The sequence below is a fragment of the Arachis ipaensis genome, chromosome B10 (assembly GCF_000816755.2).
Source record: "Arachis ipaensis cultivar K30076 chromosome B10, Araip1.1, whole genome shotgun sequence".
Classification (NCBI taxonomy): Eukaryota; Viridiplantae; Streptophyta; class Magnoliopsida; order Fabales; family Fabaceae; genus Arachis; species Arachis ipaensis.
The window spans coordinates 1574797-1586722 of record NC_029794.2 but is presented as its reverse complement, the minus strand read 5'-3'; the positions used below and the strand labels follow the sequence as shown (position 1 = coordinate 1586722).

The following is an 11926-nucleotide window of genomic DNA, read 5'->3' as shown; positions in this document are numbered from 1 at the left end:
TATATCTGATCAGCATAGGGCTTAAGTTTTGTTTTCATTAGGCATTTTAATTCACAAATATGCAATTTTCTGAAGTTTGTGATGATGATTGTGATTAAACTTTGGTTATGCGCTAGTTGAATGTCCTTGTTTTACACCAAGTTATCTATATGTTGTTGTCACTCAATGAAGAGATACCTACCTAACAAAATATAATTTGGTAAATTCTTCATATTTTACACAGTTGAAAATAATACCACCACCACCATAAGATAATTATAGTTTTCAGGGGACATTTTTATGAAAACATTCACTATTTTACATGGGTTGGCAGCAAGCATAGCCTATTACATATTCCTCACCAAACATCATAACATATATATCTCAAATCATTATTCTATAAATCAATAATTGAAACCCCATTTTTCATGTAATAAATAATGGAAAGGATTAAGGGATGTATTGGGCTGATGAATGCAGTTTAGCTAAAATTTCAAATAATGTATAACTAAAATTTTACTAATTCTCAATTATTCTAATAAATTTAAATCATATCTTTTTTATTGTGTAATAGATTTATAGAAACAATAGTCATTTAATTATTGAGTGAATCATATTTTGTAATTTAATAATTAGAAAAGTCATAAACATTCTCCAAACTTTTTCGTGAGTCAATTTTAGTGAAAATAGACAATTAACTTTCTCATGAACCAGGATTTGTTCATTTAGTGGTAATAGACATACCTACATTTTTAATAAGATTTACATGAATAATAATATTTTAAGAAACTAATTATCACGTTAATGTTTGAATATTTTTTATCTTAAATATTTTTTATTTTAAATTTTTATCTATTGTATAACTAAAATATTTTTATCTATTATAGTTTAGCTTCTCTTATTGCTTGTCTCAAATAAAGTGCAACTGTTTTCTAAACTTTTTGATGATGATTGTGATTAAACTTTGGTTATGCGTTAGTTGAATGTCCTTGTTGAAATAGTAGGTATATTGATATGGACTGTTCATTCTTTTTTTATTGACAAAAATGGCTACCACGACGCATATCACATTAATAATACACCATAGAGGTAGACTTGAAAGGGGATCGGATGGCAAGTTGTGTTATGCAGAAGGTGAAATTACTGAGGTGGAGAGAGTTAATGTGGATACTCTGAATGGCTTCTTCATTAGTGACCTACTGAAAGACATTGGGTATCCAATCATCTCCGATTTCTACTGGCAACAGCCTGAAATAGAAATTGAGGGTGGTTTGAGGCTTCTGCGACTTGACATGGATGTCGTTAAGATGTATGAAGCTGCTGTGGAGAATGGACATAAGATTGAATTATACATAGAGCACCCAATTAGCCAAGCAGATGTTGTAGATACGAATGAAGAAGTTGGTGTAGAAGCACCTGATCAGGTTAATGTAACTCCATCAAGGAGGAGGAGGAAAGTTTGTGTTAGAAAGACTCCAACTCCAAAGAAGGCAACAGGTCCTAGAAGAATTCTTCACCTGGAAAGGGTACATACTGAAGCCCAAATTACAAATTACAGAGGAGACCCATGGTACAGAAAAGGCCCAACCAGATGCCAGCCCAAATCCATCAGTTCCAGCTACACCAAACACAGTTCATGTATCTGAAGAATCTGCTACACCAAATATAGTTCCAGCACCATCTATTTCGCTTGACAACAATGCCCAGCCAAAGTCACCAACATACACAGAGCCACCCTCTACCTCTGATGATCCACAAGACGAATTCCTCACCCAATGTGTTCCTTTACCGCTCGTAGAGATGGTCCTAGAGAGAATCTTGATCCTCATAGAGCAAAGAGGAGATATGGCCCCATTAAATGTACATATTGTCTGAAGGTATAACCTAATATTCCATATCTCATTTGTTTACTTCTGCATATTGGTTGTATTGTAAAGAAATTAAAATTGCAATTATTGCTACTGTTTTCTCAGACTGGTCATAACAGCAGAGGATGTGACAAGAAGAAAGAAGCTATGGCTAGTGGAGGAGCTGCATCAGGTAGTGGTAGTCAGCATCAGGGTGCAGCAGCAACAACTAAAGGTATGGGTGTTGATGATCTTGATGACGATGCTGCCAGAGAGCAAGAGATGTATTGGGAAGAGATTTTGGAGGCAGCAGATACTGAAGCATCAGCTTCAGATTCACCCAGTGTAAGTTATTTATATCCACTCTCTTCTTCTACTTATTGGCATAAAAATAAATTTATCTTGTATTAAAAATTTGAGCCAATGCAATTATCAACATTTATAGGTGAATGTTGATTATCTGAACTGTGTGAATCCTTCTGAAGAACCTATGGCAGTAAGACCTCCACCTTCTAACTCCTCTACTGCATATGTGCCACCTAGACCTATCATAAAGCCAACCATGTCCAAGAGACCAATTAGGAGGAGAAATATTAAGAGGCCACCACCGTCACAACCTTCTCCCCTCAGACCTGCCCCACCACAACCTACTCCCATAACGCCTACCACACCACAACCTTCTGTTGTTAGGCCTACATCACCAACTAACCAACTGCCTCCAAGAATTACCAGACAAACAATGCATGGTGCAAGCCGAGGGACCACTACACGATTTATGCAATTCATGCCAACTCCACCATCCACAATTCAAACACCAGGCAGATGGCCAGTACCTGGGTTCCGTCCGCCAACAGGAGCATCTTCAAGTGGCAACAACAACGGGATTTCTAGTGGCAGCAGCAACTCTACACCCAACAAATAGGATTTTCTAGTGTGAATTTATTTTTTGATGAAGTACTTACTGTAATGAGAGCTCCATGAACTCTTATATTATGATTTTTTTGTAACTCATGCCTAGTACTTAAACAGCACAACTTGATGCTTTCATGTTCATGGTTTGTAAAGGTTCTATTAGGTACATTTGATTTGCTACTGCTACATCAAACTCATACCCTCGTTTTGAGGCTTTTGTTGATAACTGCATATGAGTAAATTACTTCAAGGTTTATTATAGCTTATGGAATGAATATTTAGTTCCATTTCCAGGTTACAACTTTGCTATTTATTTTACAATACCATGTTTTTGGCTAGATTAAGACAAATCACGACATTTATATTTCTTTTTTGTCAAAATTGAGTTAACTCCAATCTAACAGATATCAAATACATTAACAATCATGGACATTAATGTCATAACACAACTTGACTTTTTCCACAACAAGTGAAGATAGTAATAGAGTTTCGAAGTTCATCATCATCGAGACCAACCAGCTTCTAAGTTCATCATCATTGAAACCAAAAAGCTGCAAAAAAAGACCCCAGGACAACATACACCATAAGCACAGTTACATATTGATTAATTGGAGTAGATTCAGCCCTACACAAATCAGTAAACTCAAAAAAATACTTATAATCCATGACCTAATAGTTCTAATTTCACCCTGGAGCTTCCCTATCTTTAACAAGATCTTCACACTATTCTCTTAAATCTCTCTTCTTTGCCCAGTGAGATTGACCTCATATTTACTACAGGAGCTATCTTGATTTTTTCTAACAAGGGCTCTTGCCAGTCCCTCCCATCCTCCGTCAATCTCATCCACCCATACAAAATACTTGCAATCCATCGTCTGTAGTGTGAAAGGGAGGAATAAGGAATCATTCACAATAAGTTAATCTGATCAGAAGCACAAAAACAAAAAGACTTACCTTTCATAGAGGACACCTTACGAACCATCTCCCAGGATTTGTTAAGGTTCCATATTGTAGCAACACCACACCCTGTCCACAAAAGCATCTCCCAGACAAAGTCTTCTCTTCACCCCTCTTGGAAGACGAAGTCCCTTCTTCGCTGATGCTTCCATTCGAAGAACATTGGTTACCTCTGCTTTTCCTAAACATTCTAGGGTTTTGAAATTGAAATTGGGGAAACAGTTGAGGATAAATTAGGGGAATGGGTGATGTTATAACGGTATATTTATGCTTGGACACGTTAGACTGCTGATTCAAAGTCAGGTAAGTAGTTAACGTGCCATGTTGGCTTTTAACTTAACGGAGCTAACGTTTTAATGACGTTCGGGTACTATCGACAGACGGATCCAGCCTTTCATGGATACAAAGTCACTTTTCTTCTTCCATGGGTACTTTTGTCAGCGTTCGTAAAGTTCATGGGTACAAATGGTAGTTTTTCCTAATTTCAAATTCGGAGAAGAGGAGCATGTATGTTAGGGTTTTTCATTCAATTTCAATCACTGTCATTCTCTCATCCTCTTCCTTTGCTATATCTCTCGTTCGCTTATCCTTGCCGCCACGCAACCTGCTTCCGTTGACGTCGCGCAAGACGCTGCCTCAACGCTTGGAGGTTAGTTAATCATTATGCATTTTCAATTCATAGATGCCTTTTCTCTTCCTCTCCCTCTGTCGTCTCTCTTGTCCGCTCATCTTCGCAGCGCAACCCGTATATATGATTTGGATTTTGGAGATGACAAGTCCTTAGCTAAAAATGGATATGCATGTTGGTTTTGATATGTTCTGTCCTGTCTTGTCTTGTTAATTGCATGAATTGTGGGGAGTGAGGGACCTATATTTAGAGTTTTTTTCTGCCCCTTCACTCTCTTGGATTTGATTTGCAATGATTTTGCAGGAACAGGAGTGCCGAAAATCTGTATGGTTATGCTTTTTCCGCCCCTTCACTCTCTTGGATTTGATTCGCAATGATTTTGCAGGAACTGGAGTGCCGAAAATCTGTATGGTTATGCTGCTGGAGGAAGCTCTTGGGCAGAATGGGATTGAGCTGATTGTTGACCCCAGAGATTTTGCCTTGGTTGTTGATATTGTGAACCGTATCGTAATGGGAGAGAGCTGGACTGGGCAATTCCCGGTCAAGAACAAGATGGGAGAGCAGTTCTTGGCGGTGGCGACGAATACTCCTTTCTATGATGATGATGGAAGTTTAGTTGGGATTATCTGTGTCTCGAGTAATTCGCGGCTCTTTGTTGAAACGAGAGTTCCGTGCTTGGCTACAAACAATGCTAAATCAGGTTCAGGCTCTAGGCCTCTTAGAAGTAGCATTTCAAATAAACTTGGCTTTGATACTCAGCAGCCTCTCTAAACTTCTATAGCATCCAAGTTTTTGAATTTGATTAGTGCTGTAACTTTCATATTTCCATAATTTATACTAGTATAACATAGCATGTATTGATGTTAGAACCATTAAACAGGCATCAAAGGTAAGTAACAAAGTTAAGTCAAGAATCCAAACAGGAGAAAATAACGGTGATCGTGAAAGTGGGAGCGGAGGAAGTCATCAATCTGAGCATTTTAGTTTCTCAGAAGTTGGTGTTGCAAACCACAGAGAAGATGCTAATTCCAGTGGAGCTAGCACACCCAGAGGTGATGTGATGCAGTCCCCTTTTGGTATATTTTCTCATGGTGAGGAAAGATCCCAAGGAAAAAGTCTGAAAGAATCTGCCGATGATAATGAAGGAAAATCTATTCACAAGATTATAACGTCTAGGGCTGAAGCATGGATTCAAAAGAAAACAATGGCATGGCCATAGAAAGCAAATGATCAAGAAGGATCGGAGGCAAAGGATGTCCGTGTTGCTGTGCCTTTCTTGTCAAATGATCATCAAGAAAATCAGTCAGTTAATCAGAAGCAAGAACGCCAAGGAGGTGAAAGGAATCACCCTAGTAACAATGAGGCTTCAAGATCCTAGTCCTCGTCCATCAATATTAACAGCACAAGTAGTGCCAGCAGCTGTGGAAGTGCCGGAAGTTGTGCTGTCAATAATAAAGTGGATGTGGACAGTGATTGCTTGGATTATGAAATTTTGTGGGAAGAACTGACTATTGGAGAACAAATTGGACAAGGTATTCATGCTCTTAACTAAAGCATTTATTTGTTAATAATCAGTTAGAAAATAAGTTTTTGACAATCTTGAGAAATAAACTGTTTGACAATATGCATGCTTTAACAAAAGAACTAGCTTTTACGAGAAAGAATCTTGACATGTTAGCTTTAATTGGACTTCTTATGTTTGAGTTGGTTGATTCTTTATGGATTTCTGGTCATTTTTATATAGCAGCTACTTGTATTTTGCATTCTTATGCTTTACCTGTTTATCACTTTATTTTTTAATTGCAGGTTCCTGTGGAACTGTATATCATGCTCTGTGGTATGGATTAGTATGTATTTTTCTCTTCTTGTAGTTTATGGTTTTGATACATGCATAATGCATTATTCTAGGACCTAATAATGTAGAAGAACTTAAGATATCAACAACAATTTTCTTTTCAGAATTTGCAACTAGAAAGTCCTTTAATGTGTGAACTGAGCATTATTAAGTTAAGGGATCACAGCATTTCTAGAAGGATTGTAAAATGGGGAGATTGCTAAACTTTTGATGGTGATTGGATTAGTCATTTTATTTTTCTTTAGTGATATCTTAATGTTTCTTCAATTCATTGGTGGTGATGCTTGTAACTGAGTCTTTTTCAATTTGATTTGATTATTCCCACGGCCCCCAAAAAATATATATATGTTGTCTTTCTATGTAAAAAATTTGCACCACTACTTAAAAGTTGTACAGCAAATAGTGAAACCAAAAGGGAAAGAAAAATAGTTTTCATTTGACTAGATAGATTAGAAGAAGAAAGTTTGTCATCTTTATAAAAGTGTTGTTACCTTCATTTTTCATTTTTTTCACCGGTGGGAGCTTTCTTTACATCATTTGCTTTTTACAATAGCAAAGTTTATCATATACTATCTACTGTGATCATGAACAGTATCATTATTTTTTCACTACAATTTTTTTTCAATTTTGAGAGAAACATGTGATTATCTTCTGCAGGAACCCACTATAAGTCCTGTTTTTTGCAAACGAGATGGGAAGGTAATAGCAGACTACTATGTCATAGTGATATGTGTACCCAAAAAGGCACTATACAAGTTCATGCAGCAGCTGAGAGCGGTGAGTTTCTACATTATTTTCAAAGCATCTGTTTTGGATTTCATATAAAGCCTTGTTATTCTGAATGACTCGAGTCCAAATAACCCAATTATATCTGATTTGGGATAAAATGTTAGTCTACATGATGTATTACTGCCACTAGCAGTGGCTAGCATTACTACATGGACTTGGCATAAAATAGTGACTATGTAAATTTTCTTTCATCTATGATTCTCATACTCATTTTCATGTTGATTACATTCGTTTAATGCAGATTGATGACAGTAACGTTCTTATATCACCCTTGACCTACATTTTTTATGAGGAAACACCAAGATGGCGCTAGCTACTTTCTGAACTTGGACTATAGCCATTTATGATTAATGGATGAAACCTTTTTTCTATACTATGGGCGCAGAAGCGCATCGATTTTGATGAAAGCTGCAAAGTACATCCCGTTCAGAATTAGAAACTAAAAACACATTTTTTTTTATTTTCATTAATAGCAACTTCTAGATTGATATTGGTTGGAAGTTTTGTAGCGAGCAAGCCTATATTTTCCTCCTTTTTGTCTCTCTTTGGCACTTGTTAATAATATGGATAAAGAAATAAGTTCGTTTTCTTGGTAGCCTTTGTTTTTCATTTACTTCTTTAGTTGAAAAAAGTGTAGATGAAGTTGAAGGTTCAATGGTTATGAAATATAGCTTTGGTGTTGTATTTTTTAACTTTCTATTATATTTTTTAACAATTGCTTAAGATAGATCAATTTTATCTTATAAATTCAGGTTATATTTGAACTTTGCTCTTATTTTTTTTGGATTAAGCTATGTTGTACCTATTATACTCAACAATAATTAATTACGATAATATATAGATTGCTAATAACTTATATTAACTGATAAAGTAAAGAAAATTAGTAATATGAAATTGTAATATGTAGAAGAAGGATAAATTAGTGTATAAACTAATGAAAAATAGCTTAGTAATTTATCTTTTAAAAAAAATAGAAAAAATATCTAATAAGATAATTTCTCACTTTCAAATATCTTCATGTTCTGATTTTACTTTGCTCCTATATGTTCCACCTTGCTCCTATATTTTCAAGCATTTTCTTGGATTACGAGACACAAATCGTTGTACTCCTCTAAAATGTAATTCTAATTAGAAGTGTGTTGAAAAAATTATGTTAAAAATACTTTGTTATAAATATTACCTGAATATTGAAATCATCTTGTAGAGTACATTCTCTCATCCAACTCGTCACCAAAACTTCACTATCATTTTTAAGATACAAAACATTCAACAAATAGTTATTATATACATATAAGATATAAACTATTGAACTTGTTATGATATTCAAAAAAATTAAGAAGATTTATGATCTATTTTTTTGAATGGATAGACCAAAAGGTGTGATAGAAAAAAAAGTAGAGTTTATAATCATAAAAAATATGATCATCTAACATTCGCTTCTAAATGAATTGTCTGTATAAGAGTGAATTGTACATGATTTAAATTGACTAAGAGTACTAGTTATAACAAACGGTTATTTAAATTATTAAATTATTAAGCGATTTTAGATGATTGAGTACTGATTTAGAACAAATAATTACCACTTTAATTAAATAATAAACATAATTTAAAAAATTAAGATATTACCGTCATAATTAATAATTAGTGAAATTAAAATTTTTTAATAATAGACAAAATCAAAAATATTTTGGTAAGATAATATAGATGGTGTATTATTAGTAATTAAAGGGTATATAATTAGTTCCACCTTATTAATAATAATAATAATAATAATAATAATATAACAAATTAAAAAATTTTAAATATACTAATAAAAAATAATATTATATATGATTGTACTATTTAATTTAAATTGGATAAGTTTTGAAAAAAAAATTTAAAATCTAATTCAATTTATAAGGTTTATTAAAAATATAATCTAATCAAATTTAAATTAATGTGATTTTAATCTATTTAGATTAAGATTGGATAAGATTTAATTTAAATTGGGTTGGATTTAACCACCCGGGGACCGCCTATTAGGGGTGCACAGACCCGGCCCGGCCCGAAAGCCCGGCCCGGTCCCGAACACTTTAGGGACTAATTTGGTGTGATTTTATCGGGTTTAGGGTCGGGTACGGGTCTCAAAAATAGACCCGGTCATTATTTCGGGTCGAGTCCAGGCCATAGCTCGGGTCACCCGAAGTCGGCCCGGTGGCCCGGTCATCATACACAATTAATATTTTGTGTTATCAATGATGGATCATGACTATTCTTATGTGGAATTTAAGTATTGTAAACCTTAATATTTTGTGTTATTAGTCATTATAAGACTATAAGTTAATGTTTTATGTTTAGAATGCATAAGACTTTAGACTAATACATAAGATTGTGTTATTTGTATTGATTTAAATATTTGGTATTATTAGACAATATTAATATTGATTGTGGTTATGCTTTAATATTGATTGTGATTATGCTTTAATTTTGAAGAAAGGTTGGTTCTTGTTATATTTTTTAAATGAATTTTACTATGTTAACTAATGGTTGGAGTATTAGAAATTTGGATATTTTTACATGCTAGCTTACAAGAAGGTATCAACGTAATGTAATGTTAACGGCCCGGTTTTTACCCGATTTTTATCCGGTATAATTGTGACCCGAAAGTGTATTGGTTTCATTGGGTTTAGGGCCGGGTTCGGGTCTAATAAATAGACCCGGTATATATTTCGGGCCGGATCTGGGTCACATCAAACCCGGCTTCACCCGACCCATGTGCACCCCTGCTACCTATAATATTTTTCCACCCTTTAAGAACTCTTGTGGTCGATAAAACATAAAAGGAGAAACACAATTACACCTTTGGGAATCCTATTTGCAATGTATCCTTGTGAGTTCATGTTTCGCCATCCGCGAACAATGAAGAATTGGCTTGATGAAGTCACCGGTTCAGCGGGCCAGGGGTTTCAGGTAGGCTTAATCTGCGGATCCACCTTCCACTTCTTCAAGTCCCTTTGCATCTCTCCAACCCATATTTCTACCGCTTGCCACGCCGTCCGCCTCAATGCACCCCGCGTCGGGGGCAAGTTTGCCGCCTGGTGTTTCCTCTACAATGTCTCCCACGACGCCTTGATTTTTGTTCGTCAGAAAAACGATCCCTGGGACCGCATATTTGCCCCGGCCATCAGCAGCGGGCTGCTCTCATTGTACCGCCGCAGTCTCAGAGCCACCGCATGTTTCAGCATGTTTGGTTCTCTCTTCGGCATAGTACCAGAGGTCGGCTCAATCATGGCGGAAAAGCTCGAGGCAGATCGCAAACATGAGAAAAGGGTTTCGAGCAAGACAAATTAAACCTAATAATTTACTTCTTGTATTAGGTATAAATTTCACTCTTTTAATCTAAGATCGATTAATTTTCTCAATTTCTTTGGCAATCGTCAATTTAGCATGCATATTGATTGTTATTAGATAGGTACCATAGTATCAATGCATATCTAGTTCTGTTAGCCAGTTTTTTATATAATGGGGTATGTTCTTTTTTTTTTCTTTATTATTCTTTTGGTGTGTGATTAGTGAATGGTTGATATCATTAATAAAGCATATCTAGTTCTTTTTTATATCTCAAATCATTCAAAGTTTCATACTCAAATTGAAACTATTTTTCACATTTATAGATTGAATATGTTTGTGTATAAAAGAATAGATTTATTTATATATACAATCAACTGTTGAGTTTAGGATCGAGTTATTTGACACAAAATAGTTATTTACTAATCGATTGGTGTTAAATTAAATCGATTGGATTAGCAACGAATATAATATGAGCATACTAATGAGGGGCTTCAAAGACTCATGCAGAGTGGAAGGACGAAGAATCTTTCAAGAAGATATTGAGGGACTTCAAAGAAGCCTGTGATGCCGATAAAGAAACAATATGCATGGTAATGAAGAAAGCTTGTAAAGTGTGTGTGGTAAAATGGGTAATATACCTCTGGCTGCTAAGCATTTTTGCTTTGCTTGTCATCTCTACATGTTGCTTGATCTATTTTAAAATCGATCAAAAGGCACTGTTGTATCATGTGTTACCTATTTGTCAAGTATATTAGTATATTTTGTAATATTAATGTATTTATATGATTAATTCCTATTATTTGTAATATTAAGGAGATGAATTCACTATTAGTATTACAAGGTTTGTTCAATTTGTTTGATCTTTTTTAATTCTTTACATTAAGAAAGAGATGAAAGAGATATTGTTGGCTGAATGACAGTGTTGTTATGAGACAAAAAAAAAGGGTTGAGTTATATTTTAGGATATTTATTTATAATTTATTATTTTATTTTAAAATAATTTTTTCGATTTAATTACGGTTGGACTGGTTGGACTAGTAAATCAGTGAACTAATGACTAGAACGGTTTAATGACCGGTCTAGTTCTCAGAACCTTGAGCATAATGATTAACTAACCTCCAAGCATTGAGGCAGCATCTTGCGCGGCAGCGGTGGAAGCAGGTTGTGGTGTCATCTGAGGCGTGTTGCGGTGCTGAGAATAAGTGAAGGAAAGATACAGCAGAGAAAGAGAATGAGAGAATGCCAGTGATTAAAATTGGAAGAAAAACTCTAACAGACATACTTTTCTTCTCTAAATCTGAAATTAAAAGAAAAAAAAAGTGTAAAAAATAAAAATTAGAGGGGTTAATATCTAATTATTAATTTTTTCAAAAGAAATGGGGTATATTTTATAATTATTTTAATGATGGTTAATCATACTCCTACATAAAAGTAGGAGTAAGAAATCCATGGCCCTAAAACAAATACAAAAATCAAACCACCAAATAAAAATGTCATTTTGTACATACAACTCTAATATCCAAATTTTTGTACTACAAATTATTTTAAATAAAATATCTTTTAAATTTAACTTTAGTTTACACATTTAATTTAATTTTACAAAATATAATAATTTTTAATATTTATTAT

General features: G+C 34.5%; 2 protein-coding genes and 1 pseudogene across 2 annotated transcripts; all 3 read left to right on the top strand.

Annotated features, from left to right (window-relative positions):
* LOC110267858 (leucine-rich repeat extensin-like protein 5) lies at positions 955 to 2999 on the top strand. Its single transcript, XM_021113688.1, has 3 exons — positions 955 to 1856; positions 1953 to 2171; positions 2272 to 2999. The coding sequence occupies exons 1-3, from the start codon at positions 1755 to 1757 to the stop codon at positions 2746 to 2748; spliced, it is 798 nt and encodes a 265-aa protein (XP_020969347.1). The 5' UTR covers positions 955 to 1754; the 3' UTR covers positions 2749 to 2999.
* On the top strand, positions 4615 to 6291 carry LOC107619900 (annotated as a pseudogene).
* LOC107622110 (mitochondrial import inner membrane translocase subunit TIM17-1-like) lies at positions 9866 to 10297 on the top strand. The gene has a single exon (XM_021113687.1). It carries the CDS (start codon positions 9866 to 9868, stop codon positions 10295 to 10297), a length of 432 nt encoding a protein of 143 aa, XP_020969346.1.